The sequence below is a fragment of the Bubalus bubalis genome, chromosome 5 (assembly GCF_019923935.1).
Source record: "Bubalus bubalis isolate 160015118507 breed Murrah chromosome 5, NDDB_SH_1, whole genome shotgun sequence".
Taxonomy (NCBI): Eukaryota; Metazoa; Chordata; class Mammalia; order Artiodactyla; family Bovidae; genus Bubalus; species Bubalus bubalis.
Genome location: NC_059161.1, coordinates 4,625,185 through 4,644,751, shown reverse-complemented (window position 1 = coordinate 4,644,751; position 19,567 = coordinate 4,625,185). Strand labels below are relative to the sequence as shown.

Here is a 19,567-nt window from a genome sequence, read left to right as displayed (position 1 = left end):
GAGGTGGTGGTGTCTGGTTCTTGGTCCCCTCTCAATATAGGTCACCTTCCCAGCACCTCGGGGTGGTCGCCAAGCTGGAAATTCTCTGACCCTTGTACTTGAGGAGTTTTTATGGAAGCTTTATCATTAGGTACAACCCCTGGAGAATATGGGGTGGGGCTGAAGGGTGAAGCTTCTGATCTCACTTTGGTCTTTCTGGTGACCCCTCCCTCAACCTAAAGCCACCCAGGAGCCCACCCAAAGTTGCCTCATTAGAACAAAAGCCACTGTTATCATCCAAGGGATTTAGGACCGATGTGTGCGACACTCCTATCACCCTCTCACTTAGGAAATGACAAGTCTTAGGAGGTCTAGGGAGGAGCCAAGGTGGAGACCGATTATATGTTTCTGTTTATGTCACGCACAGAAACTAAGTTTTACTCTGTATTATCACGAAGATAGTGCAGCCTCCTCAAATCATCTGCATGTTCCTTTACACATCAAAATTTGTGTGATCTTTTGTCCTGGGAATCTGCCTTTTTAAACACATTTTAACCCTCACTAAGTGATACTTAGGGCTTCCCTGGTGGCTCAGATGGAAAAAAGTCTGCCTGCAGTGTGGGAGACCTGGGTTCGATCCCTGGGTTGGGAGGATCCCCTGGAGAAGGAAATGGCAACCCACTCCAGTATTCTTGCCTGGAGAATGCCATGGACGGAGGAGCCTGGTGGGCTACAGTCCATGGGGTCACAAAGAGTCGGACACGACCGAGTGACTTCACTTTCACTTGTTCCCTAGCAAACATCTGGTGGAGAACAAAGCTACTCAAGTTTTTAAGTGATACTTATGATATTAAATTTTAGAGTTGCTACTAGGAATGGTCTCCCAGAAAATGCAATAATAACAAATCACAAAATATTTCATATGTTTTCAAAAGGTCCATAAACCTGAGATGTTCATTCATGGATGCTTTAGCTATCTGTGAACACCAGATTCAGAGTCCTCAGGTAAAGACTAGAGTTGTGCTCCAATATGTTAGACTCTTCTTTTGTGCGTGACAAGGACTGAGTGCGTGTTAGCTTTGCTTCTGGGGACGTGTGACTGCGCTGCACACGCTGCATCAGAGACACACACGTGACACTGCAGCATCGCGAGGCGCTGCTCACCAGGCACGGTGCCGGGGTACAAAGCAGTGTCCTAGAGAGTGAAAATCGAGGCAGTCCCACTCACAGACCTTACGGTGCAGTGGGAGGAAAGCAAATCACTAATATTAAAGAATAAGTAACAATACAGCCTAGTCTGTTCTGGGACAAGTCTGGGATGCTGGAGGGCAGGGTGTCCCGAGACTTTTCAGGGCAGGTATTCCCCAGGCCCGAGCACCCATGAAACTGAGTCTGGGAAGAAAGTTGAGATTTTGATAAGTGGAGAGAGGGAGAACACTTTGACAATGCTTCAGTTTTTATTCTGCTAAAAATGTGTGAATACAGACCCTTTGTGTGGTGGGCAGTGGAAAGGAATGCTGGGCTTGGGGGTGGGGTGGAGGGGATGGTAAATAAAAGCCAGATTGTCGAGGGCCCTGAACGTCAGCTCAGTCATTTCCTCAGCCTCGGACATTACTTGGTGGCCCTGCAGAACCAAATATTAATAAGCCTGTGAGAGGACGATGTCTCTACCAGCAAAAGGAAAGGCACTTCCCGCCATGGCAGAGAGAAGGCAAACATCATTGGAATAGCAGCATGTAGAGCCCAGCACAGATCAGGTTTTTGTAATTCCCCATAACCGGGTGTCTGATCATGCGCTTTTGACAAGAAGAGGGGGAGAGGGACTCAGCAAGGGCAGAGTCGTCTCTGATGATTTACTGATCGGAGCCAATTAGGAGAGCTCCGGTCGAACTGGATTGAGTTTCTCTGAAATTACTTTTCAAAGTAAAGACAACAGGAGTGAATGCGTGCAATGCTGCATTTTCTACTTGGTAGTCCGTAAAATAACTAAAAATCACTCCCCCCGTCCCCACCGGGCTTCAAAGTGGGACTTTTGAAGTGCAAAAATCAAGTGCATCGTAGGCCTGAAATGCAAAGCTTTTGTGCAGCTATTTCGTCTTCCATTTGAAGATCTCCGCATACTCTTCACACATGGACTGAATCGAATCTTCCTCTGGGCTCAGTATTTTTATCTGAGTGGCTGTATGGTTCTGAACAAATGCCAGGTCTAGAGAGTGTGTGTATGTGTCTCTTGAATCAAACTTTAGAATAGTGCAATAATGAAATAGATCAAAGGAAAATGGATGGTGAAGAAACAGCCCCGTGCTCGATGCTGTACACATACACATCTTAATAAAAAAGATAATCACCAGTGATAACATCCAGCTTTTTTGATGTCACTAAGGTTGGGGGTGGCCCACGTAAAAGAGCTTTAGATGTAAAACATTTGTATGATTCTTGTGGGAAAATATGTTTTCTTTTCACCATTTTGCGTTAAAATATTTCAGAAATATACTACACTTTTATTGCATTTCTGGGTGGAAAAGGTTGCATGCACTTAGGCATTCTATTGATGACTTATGTTATTGGTTTATTGAATGTCAGTGTCCTATGGAGTGCAGCCTTAAAATAGATATTGATTTTGCTCCTATTTTTAATATTTCCTGACTGGTTTACTTTCACATATTATTTTCTGCCATATCATTGCATTGTTGTCCTTGGAAGCAACTTGATTTAGAAGAGAAGGAATAGGCTCATCTCAGGAGTCATGCAGACGGGGCCCCGGTCGCACCGCCAGGAGCGGCTTCCGTCTCCTCTGACACGACAGTAGCAGCACGCTCTGTCATTGTGGGAACCGTGAACTGTGCGCAGAGCTGGGGCCCTTCACAGTTCTTAGACTCCATCCACTCAAGTTCACTGTCCAGCTCTCAAATATTATTTCTTGATGCTGAAAATATATATGGTAGAGTCCTCTTCTCTTTCTGGATACCTGGTAATCCAGGTATTGAAAAAAGTAAAGAAGTTTAACCCAGAGAAAGGCAGGTACTGGGCACATCAGAAGGTGTGTGTCTAAAATAATAATTGTGTCTAAAATAATGGCGCTAGTGGTAAAGAACCCACCTGCCAATGCAGGAGACGTAAGAGACACGGGTTTGATCCCTGGGTTGGGTAGATCCCCTGGAGAAGGGCTTGGCAATCTATTCCAGTATTCTTGCCTGGAGAATCCCACAGACAGAGGAGCCTGGTCGGCTATAGTTCATGTGGTCGCACAGAGTCAGACACGACTGAGCAACTAACACAAAGTAATAATATCTGGTGAACAAGGGTCTGAGGATATAGTTAACTTTGCAATCTCTGTTTTTTAAACATAGACACTTCTAGAACATATCTTCATGATTATGTTCTGGCTGGTTGAGATTACTTCTGGTGACCTCTGGAAAACTGTAATTTAACTATAATCAACATAGAATAAATTATGGATATATATTTAAAAAAACTTAATTGTTCTCTTAAGCAAGTAAAAATGGAGGTAGGAGGTTTTGGCAAGATAAACAGTGTTGGATAAGCCCCCAGTAGGAGCTGGACCTATAGACTCAGAATAACTATCTCACTGATTCTGGTAGAAACCTTCTAAGGAACCTACTACTCTTTCCTTTTAAACATATTCTAAAAACCGTGACAAGGTTATGAAGATGTTAAAGTTTATTGTATTCAGCATGCTATGCTGATGAAGTCTCTTCTTATATTATTTACTTAGCAGTGATGCATACAACACATCTTTTACTTCTAAATGATGATAGAATCTCGGGGCTGGAAGATTATACGGTCACTGGACTCTATAACCCACCTTTTCTTTAATTTTCTGTGTAGCATTCACCCTGCATGGTGATCCTTTCTAAATGTGCACATCTTCAAGGTCAGGAAACTTCCTGTATTTCAAGACAACTGATTCTATGAACCTCAGCATCGATGTCCACGAGATTCTGCATAGTGAGCATAAATATAGCATCCTATGGCATCTTACTGTTGGTGCCACTTTTCCCTGGTAGCACCAAACAAAAAAGACAGTTTTACAGGCTGGACTTCCAGCTCCTTGCAGACCTTCTGATGTTCCCTAGTACCTGCTTTTCTCTGGGTTAAACTTCCCTAGTTTTTTCAAGAATTTCTCTAACAACATGGTTTCAAGGAATTGATTTATAGATTTCCTTATGAAGTGTACTTCTTATAGCAATTCCTATTAAAGGATTCAAGGGCTTCCCTAGTGGCTCAGCTGGTAAAGAATCCATCTGCAATGCGAGAGACCTGGGTTTGATCCCTGAGTTGGGAAGATTCCCTGGAGAAGGGAAAGGCTACCCACTCACCTAGAGCCAGACATCCTGGAATGCAAAGTCAAGTGGGCCTTAGGAAGCATCACTATGAACAAAGCTAGTGGAGGTGATGGAATTCCAGTTGAACTATTTCATATCCTAAAAGATGATGCTGTGAAAGTGCTGCACTTAACATGCCAGCAAATTTGGAAAACTCAGCCATGGCCACAGGGCTGGAAAAGGTCAGTTTTCTTTCCAATCCCAAAGAAAGGCAATGCCAAAGAATGTTCAAACTACTGCACACTTACACTCATCTCACATGCTAGTAAAGTAATGCTCAAAATTCTTCAAGGCTTCAACAGTACATGAACCATGAACTTCCAGATGTTCAAGCTGGATTTAGAAAAGACAGAGGAACCAGAGATCAAATTGCCAGCATTCACTGGATCATCGAAAAAGTAAGAGAGTTTCAGAAAAACATCTACTTCTGCTTTATTAGACTATGACAAAAGCTTTGACTGTATGGATCACAACAAACTGTGGAAAATTCTGAAAGAGATGGGAATACCAGACCACCTGACCTGCCTCCTGAGAAATGTGTATGCCAGTTAAGAAGCAACAGTTAGAACTGACATGGAACAAAGGACTGGTTCCAAATGAGGAAGGGAGTTCGTCAAGGCTGTATATTGTCACCATGCTTATTTAACTTACATGCAGAGTACATCAGCTGAAATGCCGGGCTGGATGAAGCACAAGCTGGAATCAAGTTTGCTGGGAGAAATATCAATCACCTCAGATATGCAGGTGACACCACCCTTATGGCAGAAAGTGAAGAAGAACTAAAGAGCCTCTTGATGAAAGTGAAAGAGGAGAGTGAAAAAGTTGGCTTAAAGCTCAACATTCAGAAAACTAAGATCATGCCATCTGTTCCCATCACTTCATGCAAATAGATGGGGAGACAATGGAAACAGGGACAGACTTTATATTCTTGGGCTCCAAAATCACTGCAGATGGTGACTGCAGCCATGAAATTAAAAGACACTTGCTCCTTGGAAGAACAGCTATGACCAACCTAGACAGCATATTAAAAAGCAGAGACATTACTTTGTCAACAAAGGTCCGTCTATGGTTTTTCCAGTCGTCATGTATGGATGTGAGAGTTGGACTGTGAAGAAAGCTAAGGGCTGAAGAATTGATGCTTTTGAACTGTGGTGTTGGAGAAGACTCTTGAGAGTCCCTTGGACTGCAAGGAGATCCAACCAGTCCATTCTAAAGGAAATCAGTCTTGAATATTCATTGGAAGGACTGATGTTGAAGCTGAAGCTCCAATACTTTGGCCACCTGATGCGAAGAACTGACTCGTTGGAAAAAACCGTGATGTTGGGAAAGATTGAAGGTGGGAAGAGAAAGGGACCACAGAGGATAAGATGGTCGGGGATGGCATCCCCGACTCGATGGACATGAATTTGAGCGAGCTCCAGGAGTTGGTGATGGACAGGGAAGCCTGGTGTGCTGCCGTCCACGGGACTGCAAAGAGTTGGACATGACTGAGCGGCTGAACTGAACTGAAAGGATTAAAAGCATTAGACATCTGGAGTTTCAGAAGGATTATCATTTTCGTTGCCCTAGATAGTACCTTCCACTGTGACAGCCGCAGGATATATCTACAAGAGAGTATCAGAGGACGGCCGCATATCTGTTCCTGTTAGGAAGCAAAGCCCTCTGCAGAGGCCCCCTAGCAGAGCCTCCTCAGGTTCCGTTGCCTGGGACTGGGTCACGTGCCAGTGGCCCAGCTATCAGGGAGGATGTGAGAGAGTCTGTCATCGGCATCCATTACGGTGGAGGTGTGCTCTGGCCGTAAGGAAGAGGGCGAGATGTGTAGGGGAAACAACTGTTGGGTTGGCCCGTCATTTCTGGTTCAGAGGAGTCCTTATCTTGAACAAGTTCACGTTGCCTGCAAATTTGGTCAGCGTGCCTTCTACATTTTAGTTCTAGTCATTTATATTCAAGTTTATTTATCCATTACACACACACACACACAAATTATTGAAGTTCTTTTGAAATATTACTATGCCCCAAGCATTTATAGTTCTCATTTTGCTCACACAGAAATAACTGCTTAATAGGCTTTATTATGTCCACTTCATACATTAGTGTTAGCTTAAAAAATAGCTACTCACCTGAGTTCCCCTGAGCTCCCTGAGTTCCCCTGAGCTCCCTGAGTTCCCCTGAGCTCCCCTGCGTGTGCATGCTCAGTCACGTTCAACTCTTTTGCAACCCCGTGGCCTGCAGCCCACCAGGCTCCTCTGTCCACGGGTTTCTCCAGGCAACAATACTGGAGCAGGTTGCCATTTCTTCTCCAGGGGATCTTCCTGACTCACAGATCAAACCCGTCACTTGTGTCTCCTGCATTGGCAGGTGAGTTCTTTACCACAGTGCCACCTGGGAAGCCTGCCCGAGTCCTCATAGCCTAGAAAATATCAAAGTTGGCTTTTGAAAATCAGTTTTCAAGGCTCCTACTCTTTGTTTATTCTATTTCATTATTCTGGCTCCCTGATGGTCGCTAGAAACTTCTCTCTGAGCTGATCCATTGGTCAGAACTCTGAATATGTTGCTTCTCCTCTGCACCGCACCCTCTGCTCTAGCCCCCATGGGCTGGCTTGGTCCTATGGTCCCCGAGACCCCCGTCTGCCCAGCCTTCCACAGGGCTGTAAACCTGGGTAACCCATGTTCCCTCCCGTGAAGCAGAGCCAAGGCTCCTTTTGCTCACATCCTATTTCCAGCACCTGTTAAAAGGATGAGTGAATACTGAGTGATGTTCATTCATCCAGCACAGTTAAAAGGGCGAAGAAATAATCAGTGAGTGAAGGAACATACTTATTGCAATGAATTTTCCTTATCACCTGGTTTCCATCACAGCCTCTCTGACTCAGATCCATGGCAGACTTTTTAAAAATAACTTTTTAAATTTATTTTTGGCTTTGCCGGGTCTTCGCGGCTATGTAGGCTTTTGTCTGGTTGTGGCAAGGGGCGGGGCTACCCTCTAGTGGCATGTGGGCTTCTCGTCGCAGCTGCTTCTCTTGTTGCGGAGAGCAGACTCCAGGCGCCAGGCTTCAGGGGTGGCGGCTCCCGGGCTCTGGAGCACAGGCTCAGTAGTTGTGCCACGCGGACTTTGTTGCTCCGTGGCACGTGGGAACCTCCCAGAGCAGGCATTGAACCCCTGTCTCCTGCACTGACGAGTCACCAGAGAAGCCCCCTGGCAGATGTTTAGGCTTATACACTGACCCATGACAAGGCACTGGTCCTGCCTCATGACACAGCTACCACCCTTCTCAGGTAATATTTTCATCCTTTCAAGCCTTCTAAGAGACCAGACCTCAGCCTACAGAAATTGCTCCAGCGGTAAGGATTTCAGGCCCCGAGGCAGTTCTGTGGCGCTTGGTGAGGTCTCAGCCTGTTTTGCCCGAGTGAAACCTCTGCAGATCCTCAGGTCTGTTAAAAAAAGAGCAAAACAAAACCGTCAAGCACCAGCTCCTCTAAGTATGTCCCAAACACCTCACGTATTCAAATTGTCCTATTGCACAGCATCAAATGCCATTATATTTAAGACGAACAGAGCATAGTCTTTTTTTTTTTTTTTTTTCACAGAGAAGTGGAATTGAAGCCTGGGAGCATCACACAAGTAACTGCCCACAATCTGTGAAGTCGGATGAAAACCCCTGCTCTTTCCTTAGTTTCTCTTTGCCAGTGCCCTGCATGGACGTTCAATAGATTCAAAGCTGCCATAAATTTCCTAACTGCTGTTGAAAGCAAAATAGGGGAAAAAATGAAAACAGAAACCATTTTCATTGTTGTGAAGAAAAAATAAAATCGATCTCTAATGGTCCATGATAGAAGTTACCAGAATTTCCAGTCTGTCTGTCAAGCCCCCCAAACGCCTCCTTCTGTGATAGAGGTGGCCGTGTTCCTGTTAACATTTGCTCTTGGGACTTAGAAAGGAGAGGCGCCAGGACTGAGGAGAGACTAAGGCTGTAACAAGTCTGCTTGGTAAGCAGCGCAAATGGGTCTTACACTAAGCCCCAGTGATCCGGCACCCAGACTAAGTCCCACAGCCTCTGCCTGAAGGAAGAAAGTGACACGCTTTTGGAAAATGGTAGAAAAGCATCAGAAACTGGTCCTGTCAACCTAGTAGGTGTTTGGATGGATATCCCTTTTTCTACAGGAAAATGTTTGGAGCCAGGACCCAAGGTTTTCACATTTTAATGGCAATGCTCATAGGTAACTCACTCTTTTCTTATTACTTGCATAAGGTGATTGGTACCGTTGTTACAGTGTTTAAGATGGTTATTTAGCAACTAGTGTTAATGCTATATTAGAGATTACTATCAACTGAAAATTATGAGTTTTGAGTAGCAGAAAGTAATGAGTACAGGGAAGGTTTAGGCAACGAGTCCTTGGACTTTAATTTTTTCTTGATTTCTATTTATTAAAATAAAGAAAACACCTGAGTCATTTAAAATAAAGAAAGATGAAACTTACTTGTATATAAATTTTTGTAGAAATAATTTTCTATTAGATATTTCATTAGCTATGACTTTCTAAGTGGGAATATAGCAAAGGGTCATTTAACAGTTCATGATATTTATATTAAACATAAAGTCTATGTCCTTTTTATCCATGAATATAATTTATTCTTATATAAATATGGGATGGAGAAGGCAATGGCACCCCACTCCAGTACTCTTGCTTGGAAAGTCCCATGGATGGAGGAGCCTGGTAGGCTTCAGTCCATGGGGTTGCTAAGAGTCAGGCACGACTGAGCAACTTCACTTTCACTTTTCACTTTCATGCATTGGAGAAGGAAATGGCAACCCACTCCAGTGTTCTTGCCTGGAGAATCCCAGGGACAGAGGAGCTTAGTGGGCTGCCCTCTATGGGGTCGCACAGAGTCGGACACGACTGAGGCAACTTAGCAGCAGCAGCAGCAAATATGGGGTTTTCCAGATAATACGAATTTTCCCTATCTTGATTATTTTTTAAATACAATCTTATCATAGAATCAGATATTCAAATAAAAGAATTTTAGAAAAATAAAAGGAAGTGACCTTTTTGAATTAAATGAATAGACTTCACATAAACAACATAACAGCTTTAAGCAATCCACCTTGTTCTATAAATACAAGGACCTAAATAACCAACCCATTGTCAACTAAAATACCCATTAAGAAGACTGAATGACACAGGTAATCCCACAAATATTCCTTAATCCTTTTATCTTGATTGACAGCAGACATTCTTTGCCAAGCTAGTCAAATAGCCAAGAAAAGAAGCTTCAGTCTCTCTTCCCATTTTAATTTTCTAGGTTCATGAAATAAATATATCTAACCTTATTTTATGTTGGAGATGTCAATAGAACAGATTTTAAGCAAAGCGAAAGCATAAATCAGCTTTCTACTTTTAATATCTAATTCTTCTTACTTTCTTCAGACTATTGACCTAAATATTGACCTTTCTTCAGACCTATTGACCTAGACTAGACTCTCTCTCTTTTTTCCCCATGATGGTAGTAAAATCTAAAACTAGTTTTTCTTGTTTATATTTAAAGGAAACACATACTAATAATCAAGTGATTGGTAGTTATTCTGTGAAAGATTAAATCTATAAATTTTAGGAGTTGCAAGATAAAATGCAGTAAGCAACCATAAAGAAATATCACTCTCTGTACTTACTTGCTGACCAAAGATAAATGAAAGGAGACTTGTAATGATGAAGAAGTAAGTGTCTGATTCCAGGCCCTCCTAACCTTAGCTGTGGATGATCCTCACAGCTGCCTCGTGTCTTCCTGTCTCTGGTTTCTTCCCATTTCATCTGGTACAGATCCCGTGGGATGGGTCCTTAGGCGAAAGCAGCTCGGCCTTCCATTCAACAACTACCAGCTTAATCCCCATTGCCTTCCAAAAATTAATTAATTAATTGAAACAAAACGCCCTCAATGCCAGACCTTCTCCAATCTGGCTACATTTAATCTTTCTAACTTGCTTTTCCTGCGTAAATCCTCCATGCCAACTAGATTGCCAAGCACACTGTCACCTCTAAACGTCTAGTGGTTTTCCAGGAAACAGTTTTTGTTGATTCGTCTAAGTCTTTATGTGTCTTTGCCAATCTGATCCATACTTGAAAACCTGTCTTAAATTCTACCTACAAAATCTTCCCAATCCAGCCCATCCTGAAGATCACTCTCTCTCCAGAGCAGCCATTGTTCATCTATTTGCCATTCATACGATTCACTTAGAACCCATTATACCCTGTTTAGTGTTCTCTCTAATGTTGTCTTAATTTACACTTTCATTTAATTTTTCACACATTTGTCTTATTTTTCCATTAAACTAGTGAGGATGGGGGTCAGTTTTTATTCCATGTTATCCACAGTGTTTTTTATATGCAGTAGATATGTAATCAATATTTATTGATTGATTTGATTTAAAATTTTTAGTTTACACAACTAAAGATTTACAACAATCTCTCATTCAATGCTTTTTCCTTAAAACCTGGCTTGTTGGTCAGTCACTCAGTCGTGTTCAACTCTTTCCAACCCCATGGACTACAGCACCCCAGGCTTCCCTGACCTTCACTGTCTCCTGGAGTTTGCTTAAATTTATGTTCATTGAGTTGACGATGCCATCCAACCTTCTCATCCTCTGTCGCCCCCCCTTCTCCTCCTGCCCTCAAGCTTTCTCAGCATCTGGGTCTTTTCCAATGAGTTGGCTCTTTGCATCAGGTAGCCAAAGTATTGGAGCTTCAGTTTCAGCATCAGTCCTTCCAATGAATATTCAGGGTTGGTTTCCTTTAGGATTGACAGGTTTGATCTCCTTGCAGTCCAAGGGAACTGCGGTGTTCACTGGAGCAACGGAGACCAAGGACCCAAGAAAGAGCCCCCAGAATAAGTCCTCCTGAAGCACCTGCCAGTCTCAGGGAGCGTGGAGCATCCACCACCAGCACCTGCAGGGAATACCTTCTGAACCCTTCTGACTCCCAGGCAGAAGTCTAGAAGGGTAGCGGGGCGGAGTGGAGGGAAAAAGAAGGGGGAGCTCCTTAAGTCATTTCCAAGGCAGCCTGAAGTCCACCTGGCAGACGGAAAAAGAAGATTCAATTCTGAAATGTACTAAAACTTCATGGTTCTTAGGACTATTTAGCATCGGTGTTTAAAATATGCCCTTAAGACTATTATTACTCAAGGCTCTGCAGAAAAGACTTGGAGTCTGCTGGAGATTTTATCCAAGCTTTTACCCCCTACTCCATTAAATATGTTGAAAAGCACAATGGGTGGGGACAAGGTGTTTCACTTTGATTATAACTCATGAGTTGTTCAGTATTCCTCTTAATTAAATGCTTGCAGATTAATTTTTTCTGTGCTCAAAATCCTGTGAAAATCAAATCTAAGTAAAATATCTTCTAACAATAAAGTTTTAGAAGAACTTGTTGTAAGTTCAGTTAAATGAAACTTGCATTAGAACTCTCCTTTAGAATATAGCCTGTAATTCCTATGTCAGCTCTCTATTACCTATAAGGATGATTATTTTTTGATTGTTCAGTCACCAAGTTATGATTGACTCTTTGTGACCCCATGGACTGCAGCATGCCAGGATTCCTTGTCCTTCCTGGAGAGATCTCTGGTCTTTCCCATTCTGTTGTTTTCCTCTATTTCTTTGCATTGATCGCTGAAGAAGGCTTTCTTATCTCTTCTTGCTATTCTTTGGAACTCTGCATTCAGATGCCTATATCTTTTCTTTGCTCCTTTGCTTTTCACTTCTCTTCTTTTCACAGATATCTGTAAGGCCTCCCCAGACAGCCATTTTGCTTTTTTGCATTTCTTTTCCACGGGGATGGTCTTGATCCCTGTCTCCTGTACAATGTCATGAACCTCATTCCATAGTTCATCAGGCACTTTATCTATCAGATCTAGGCCCTTAAATCTATTTCTCACTTCCACTGTATAATCATAAGGGATTTGATTTAGGTCATACCTGAATGGTCTAGTGGTTTTCCCTACTTTCTTCAATTAAGTCTGAATTTGGCAATAAGGAGTTCATGGTTTGAGCCACAGTCAGCTCCTGGTCTTGTTTTTGTTGACTGTATAGCGCTTCTCCATCTTTGGCTGCAAAGAATATAATCAATCTGATTTTGGTGTTGACCATCTGGTGATGTCCATGTATAGAGTCTTCTCTTGTGTTGTTGATGAGGGTGTTTGCTATGACCAGTGCGTTCTCTTTGCAAAACTGTATTAGCCTTTGCCCTGCTTCATTCCGTATTCCAAGGCCAAATTTGCCTGTTACTCTTGGTGTTTCCTGACTTCCTATTTTTGCATTCCAGTCCCCTATAATGAAAAGGACATCTTTTTTGGGTGTTAGTTCTAAAAGGTCTTGTAGGTCTTCATAGAACCATTCAACTTCAGCTTCTTCAGCATTACTGGTTGGGGCATAGACTTGGATTACCGTGATATTGAATGGTTTGCCTTGGAAACGAACAGAGATCATTCTGTCGTTTTTGAGATTGCATCCAAGTACTGCATTTCAGACTCTTTTGTTGACCATGATGGCTACTCCATTTCTTCTGAGGGATTCCTGCCCGCAGTAGTAGATATAATGGTCATCTGAGTTAAATTCACCCATTCCAGTCCATTTTAGTTCGCGGATTCCTAGAATGTCGACATTCACTCTTGCCATCTCTTGTTTGACCGCTTCCAATTTGCCTTGATTCATGGACCTGACATTCCAGGTTCCTATGCAATATTGCTGTTTACAGCATCAGACCTTGTTTCTATCACCAGTCACATCCACAGCTGGGTATTGTTTTTGCTTTGGCTCCACCCCTTCATTCTTTCTGGAGTTATTTCTCCACTGATCTCCAGTAGCATATTGGGTACCTACTGAACTGGGGAGTTCATGTTTCAGTATCCTATCATTTTGCCTTTTCATACTGTTCATGAAATTTGCATGCAGGTCAGGAAGCAACAGTTAGAACTAGACATGGAACAACAGACTGGTTCCAAATAGGGAAAGGAGTACGTCAAGGCTGTGTATTGTCACCCTGCTTATTTAACTTATATGCAGAGTACATCATGAGAAACGCTGGACTGGAGGAAACACAAGCTGGAATCAAGATTGCCGGGAGAAATATCAATAACCTCAGATATGCAGATGACACCACCCTCATGGCAGAAAGTGAAGAGGAACTAAAAAGCCTCTTGATGAAAGTGAAAATGGAGAGTGAAACAGTTGGCTTAAAGCTCAACATTCAGAAAACGAAGATCATGGCATCCGGTCCCATCACTTCATGGGAAATAGATGGGGAAACAGTGGAAACAGTGTCAGACTTTATTTTTCTGGGCTCCAAAATCACTGCAGATGGTGACTGCAGCCATGAAATTAAAAGACGCTTACTCCTTGGAAGGAAAGTTATGACCAACCTAGATAGCATAATGAAAAGCAGAGACATTACTTTGCCAACAAAGGTTCGTCTAGTCAAGGCTATGGTTTTTCCAGTGGTCATGTATGGATGGGAGAGTTGGACTGTGAAGAAGGCTGAGTGCTGAAGAATTGATGCTTTTGAACTGTGGTGTTGGAGAAGACTCTTGAGAGTCCCTTGGACTGCAAGGAGATCCAACTAGTCCATTCTGAAGGAGATCAGCCCTGGGATTTCTTTGGAAGGAATGATGCTAAAGCTGAAACTCTAGTACTTTGGCCACCTGATGCGAAGAGCTGACTCATTGGAAAAGACTCTGATGCTGGGAGGACTTGGGGGCAGGAGGAGAAGGGGACAACAGGATGAGATGGCTGGATGGCATCACTGACTTGATGGAAGTGAGTCTGAGTGAACTCTGGGAGTTGGTGATGGACAGGGAGGCCTGGCGCGCTGCAATTCATGGGGTCGCAAAGAGTCGGACACGACTGAGCGACTGAACTGAACTGAACTGTACTGCAGGTACTATTATTAACCCCGTTTTGTAGGTCAGAAGACCTAGACACCAAAAGTAAATGTAGCCTGCTCACTATCTTAGCTGGGATTCAAACCCAGCTTTATCAACATGGGAGCCTTTGAGTAAATTTAAAAGGTGGGCATTTAGGCATGGAGTTCATTGGGAAAGTTAGACAGACATGTTAGTAATAATAATAAACAGGAATGCACTAAATTATCAATTAAAAAGAGAAAGTGTCCCACTGCATTTTAAAAACCAGATTGTATAAGTGCTTTGGAATTTAGACACCAGTCTTTCTAAGCTTCAAAACTATCTGTGAAGGGGAGCTGAGCCCATCTGCCCTGAAAGCACGGGAGCTTTCAGTAAGCACAGACACGTGATGTGGGTCACGGTGTTGGCAAAACTGTGTAAGTGCTACACGCATGTCCGTTTCTGTTAGCACCATTTGTGCATTTGAACTTCCTTAAAAACCGCAACCATCACTCTCACAAAGTGTTATGTTTCTTTTTGTTACTTGGATTAGATGAATTCTATTAGAATTCTAATAGAATTCATTTAATGAGTTCTCTAATTAGGTATCAAAAATTTTTTTGACTTCAGAGTCAGGAAGAAGAGTAAAAGAAAGTGAAGAAGCTAGAAGCCAGGGCTTGTTGTTGGATAGTTTTCACGGTTTATATTAGAATCCTGGTGAGCAGGAGAGGGGACCCTCCATTCTCCTCAGAAGCCTCTGCAGAGAGAGGCGTCTGCACTGTCTATGGGTCTAGGGATTATGTTCTTGCTCTTTAGTTGCTGAGTTGTGTCCAGCTCTTTGCGAGCCTGTGGATTGTAGCCGGCTAGGCTCCTCTGTCCATGGGATTTCCCAGGCAACAATACTGGAGTGGGTTGCCATGCCCTCCTCCAGGGCACCTTCCTGACCCAGGGATCAAACTCACATCTCCTGCATTGGCAGGCAGATTCTTTACCATCTGAGCCACCAGGGAAGCCACTAGGGATTACGGGGAGTTGCCAAAAATGGAGAAGGCAGATTGCTGTTCCCAAGTAGAACAGAGTGAAATTAGCAGCCCATGGCGGCATAAACCATATCTGGGATTTAAGTCCCCAAACAAATAGTTTGTGCCTAGATTTGATCCTAATAGCAATCTCTCTCTTTAAAAAAAAATTGTTACGATATTCAGTGTCACATATGTGTCTGTCGGTGATAATTTGAGTCAGCCACTCTACATGGCAAGGAGCCGATTTCTAGAGGAAGAATTCCAGGCTTGCTGTGACGGCCCTTCCATGCACCTCACAGGCAGAATGATCACACCCTCGACCACGATTCACGCTTCTCTCTGTTACAGCCCTAAACCTGAGCCCGTCTGCCCCTCCGCAAGATTCCACATGAAGATGATGTGAGGTGTCTGTGTTCGATCTGACTGTATGTAACTCAGGTCTGTTCTCTGTCCTTGAACAGGAGTCCACTGTGAAGAGGACGTGGACGAGTGCTCGTCCAGCCCTTGCCGCAATGGGGGCACTTGTGAGAACTCGCCTGAGGGTTACACTTGCCACTGCCCATTTGATCCCCATTCTGGAGTCTTCTTTGGAGGCAGGGACTGCTCTGATACTCTCCTGGGCTGTGCCGATCATCCGTGTCTAAACAACGGGACGTGCGTCCCTCACGTCCACGACGGCCAGCACGGATTCGACTGCCTGTGCCCCCCTGGCTACACCGGGTCACGGTGTGGAACTGTCACCACGCTGTCCTTTTTGGGCAGTGGCTTCCTGCGGGTCTCAAGTGGCTCAGCTCTGGCCCAGGACTCAGGCTGTACCGTAGCCCTCAGTTTCCAGACCATCCAGCCAGCGGCCCTGCTGCTCTTCCGGGGTGACCGGGACGCGTTTGTGATGCTGGAGGTGCTGGCTGGCTTTGTCCACTTGACCATTCAAGTTGGCGATCGGCCGAAGGTGGTCCTGCTCATCCCCCACGACACCAGCGACGGAGGGTGGCACACGGTGGAGGCGACGTTTGCAGAGGCTGTGACCCTCGCCCTACGCGACGACTCTTGCATGGGGACATGCGTTGCTAGGGCTCCTTCTCCATTTGAAAGTGATGGGTCATCAGCGTGTACTCTCCAGAACTCCTTTTTGGGGGGTTTGCCAGAAGGAAGAGCCCACAGTGGTGATGCTCTGCTTAACGTCTATAGGATACCATCCGCACCTTCGCTCGTAGGCTGCCTCCAAGACGTGCACCTGGACTCGAATGCCATCACCACAGAGAACCTCTCATCCGACCAGTCTCTGAACGTCAGGGCAGGCTGCGCCCGAAAAGACTGGTGTGAGAGCCAGCCGTGTCGCGACAGAGGACGCTGCCTCGACCTGTGGCTCGGCCACCAGTGTGAGTGCTACAGGCCCTACCGCGGCCGCGGCTGTCACGGAGGTGAGGGGGCTGGGGGCTGGGGGGCCGGGGTCTTAACGGCCAGGCTGCTGCTGGCAGTGACGACCCCAAAGGACGCTGCTGCTGGCTGCCCGCCGACGGGAAACGGAGGAGCCTGGGGTGTGCACTAGTTCCGTCTCAGTGAAGGCGGCCCACGCCAGGGTTTCAGCCATGCAGAGAAGCAAAAACTAAGCCCACAGCTCCCATCCAAGCGGGTTTCCTTCTTGGTGTTTACAAAATGCTGCTACAATCTTATCATTTGTGGTGTATCAGAAATTTATTGTATATTTTACTTGAAAGGGAAGCAGTCTTTTTGAAGAATAGGCCATGAAACTAGTCAATACCAAGTCCTAGCTCAATGGCTCGTGCGTACAGCTCAATGGCTCGTGCCTAGTAGGAGTTTCTTTCCTAAGAAACAGTTACTTTGTTGCCCCCCCTTTCTATGCAGTTCACACCTGCTCCAAAATCATGCCTCAGTTTAGCAGTTTTATAAACCACCAATTTTATTCAAAGGTGTATTTTTAAGAGTTGCATTGGAGAAAACAGGTATTCTACTTACGTGTCCAAGAAAGAAAATATTTTTAAAAAGTAATAACATGGAAACTGGGTAGATGCCATAAACTAATTGATGTAATTTCTCCAGCAGATGAGTTTGAAATGCACTTCAAAAGCCTGACTTCCGACATCGTTCCAAAGATCGCTGTTGATAGTGATCAATATATACCTGTTCCTTTTTATTATGATTCTTTTGCACTGAAAATGTCAGAAAGGTAATTGCAACAGACTGCTTTGAAGTGAGCTGTAATTCACCCCAAGATTTGAGAGTTATTTGAAAAGGGACGACATCTGGTAAATAGTCTTCTGTGCTTTATATGAAGTGAAATTGAAACCAGCCTTGGTCTGTACCCTACTCCATGTATGAAGGGCTGAGAATTATTAGACGCTATTCATGGGTCTCCCCCGACCACAATATACATTACAAATCACGGACCTGCTTGACAATGAGGTCTGGCATCTACTAGCTCTAAGTAATATTTTAAATGGAATGGCAAGTTGTTTTGAGATTTTTTTTTTAAAGGAGAAAGGGAGAAATTATACTGCAGCAATGTTCAGTTTTTGAAGAAAAATCTAATTGACCCAAGGCAATATTTTTCCTACATATACAAAATAACAAACAGATGCTGAGTCATTTTGACCAGCTTCCAAGTGCGGTGACCCATGGGGTTGCTACTGACTGCAGTGATGCTAACTGTCCTGGTAAATAGATTCAAGAGATGCCAGTCTCGTGGGTTCTGGTTTGCTTTATTTTTTTCCAACTTGGAAAACTCACAGTCTTGAAACCCAGTTCCTGAGTCGGTTACCTGTCCCCTGTCTTCCTCCAAGTTCCTTCTCCCACACCCTGCTGCCCCTCCACTATTTGAAACTGGTTAATCCTCATGAAAAAGCTTCAGAAGATATCTCCTTAGGGAGTAAGTTCTGTAAAGTCTTCTGTTTCTGAAATTCTTGGTATAAGTTTAAGAAAAGTTATATTTCGGATATCACCTCTTAGTCATAAATTCAAAGCGTCCTTGTGTGCATTCTGCCGCTCAGTCGTGTCTCACTCTTTGTGACCCCATGGACTGTAGCCCTCAAGGCTCTTCTGTCCATGGGATTCTCCAGGCAAGAATACTAGAGTGGGTTGCCATGCCCTCCTCTAGGGGATCTTCCCGACCCAGGGATCAAACCCGCATCTCCTAAGTCTCCTACATCGGAAGGCAGATTCTTTACTACTAGTGCCACCTGGGAAGCCCCACAGTGCCCTGTATTTGCTGTCATCTTTGAGGAATGTTTGCTGGGGAGTTTATCCCATCACACAAGATGCTTGCAAGCTATATGGGACAACCTGGAACCTTTCTGTCATTGTGCACAGACGTGCAGGAGGAGGGAGATGTGCTAAAAAGTACAAGGGGAACTTCACCCAGGTCTTGATCCCAGCTCAGTGTTTCCCAAACATGGTACCCATTGCAAGGAACAGACAAACTGGAGGGAGAATTTAGCTGGCTGACTACACAGGGAAGACAGAGGGGCTTCCTGTATTGTAGAGCTGATCATTTAAAAATAATCAAGTGTCTCACAACAAGAAGAGTTCAGAGAAAATTTTCTCAAAACTTGTCTGCAAGTGTCTGTGCTTCCTTAGAAGCATAGACATGATTCTTTAGGCATCATTTTTTAATGCTCCATATCAGTGTTATCTTGTCATCCTGGCTGTGTCCAGGAATGGGGAGCTTCCAAGATACTGTTCAGTATAACGTGTCACTGATCTCATTCCTTCCAGAGGATGTTTCATTAACAGAGGCAATTGACATATGTCTTATCTTCAGTTATACACCTAAACTTTGAGACTCTTACCCTCTTGGAATTAGAGCTTCTTAGGCATCGGATGTCCTTCACTCCATGACTGAATTTCTTACAGCTGTGCGTGCCGAGTGTAGTGGCCGAGAGCTCTGCTTATGCACCGCCAGGCGTGAGAACCCATTCGTCCTCCATCTTTCCAGAAATCCCCTAAAAGTTGTTTCTTGGTCCTGAAATAATGTAGGATGACCTACCCTTCCGTTCATTGGCTGCATTGTAACTCTTGAAGCCAATGCCAATCTTGCTTACATGTGTTCTCCATGAGAACTCAAGTATTTGGAGACAAGTCTTGTACTGTCGAGGCTGTCATGCCTATCATGCTGAACACATCCAGCTTCTTCTAATGCTTTCCTCAGGGGCTCGTTTTCAGACCCTCTATCAGCTGCTTGCTTGCTTGGGAATAAATATGCTTATCTGGCTCCTAGATGAGCTGAGAGTGCAGAGTGCCATGGGACTGTGACCTTCTCATTCTGGAGAACATTCTTCTATTCTGCAGCCTAAGACCATGTTGACCTTTGGCAGCCA

The 19,567-nt window shown here is 44.2% G+C and overlaps 1 protein-coding gene across 3 annotated transcripts in view; it reads left to right on the top strand.

The window, feature by feature from the left end:
• CRB1 (crumbs cell polarity complex component 1) overlaps positions 1 to 19,567 on the top strand; it is a 217,625-nt gene that overhangs the window by 143,769 nt on the left and 54,289 nt on the right. For all 3 annotated transcript variants that reach the window (XM_044942640.2, XM_006064879.4, XM_006064880.4), the window contains one exon: positions 15,695 to 16,654. In XM_044942640.2, the coding sequence (XP_044798575.2) occupies positions 15,695 to 16,654 (960 nt within the window). The remainder of the gene's footprint in view (positions 1 to 15,694; positions 16,655 to 19,567) is intronic.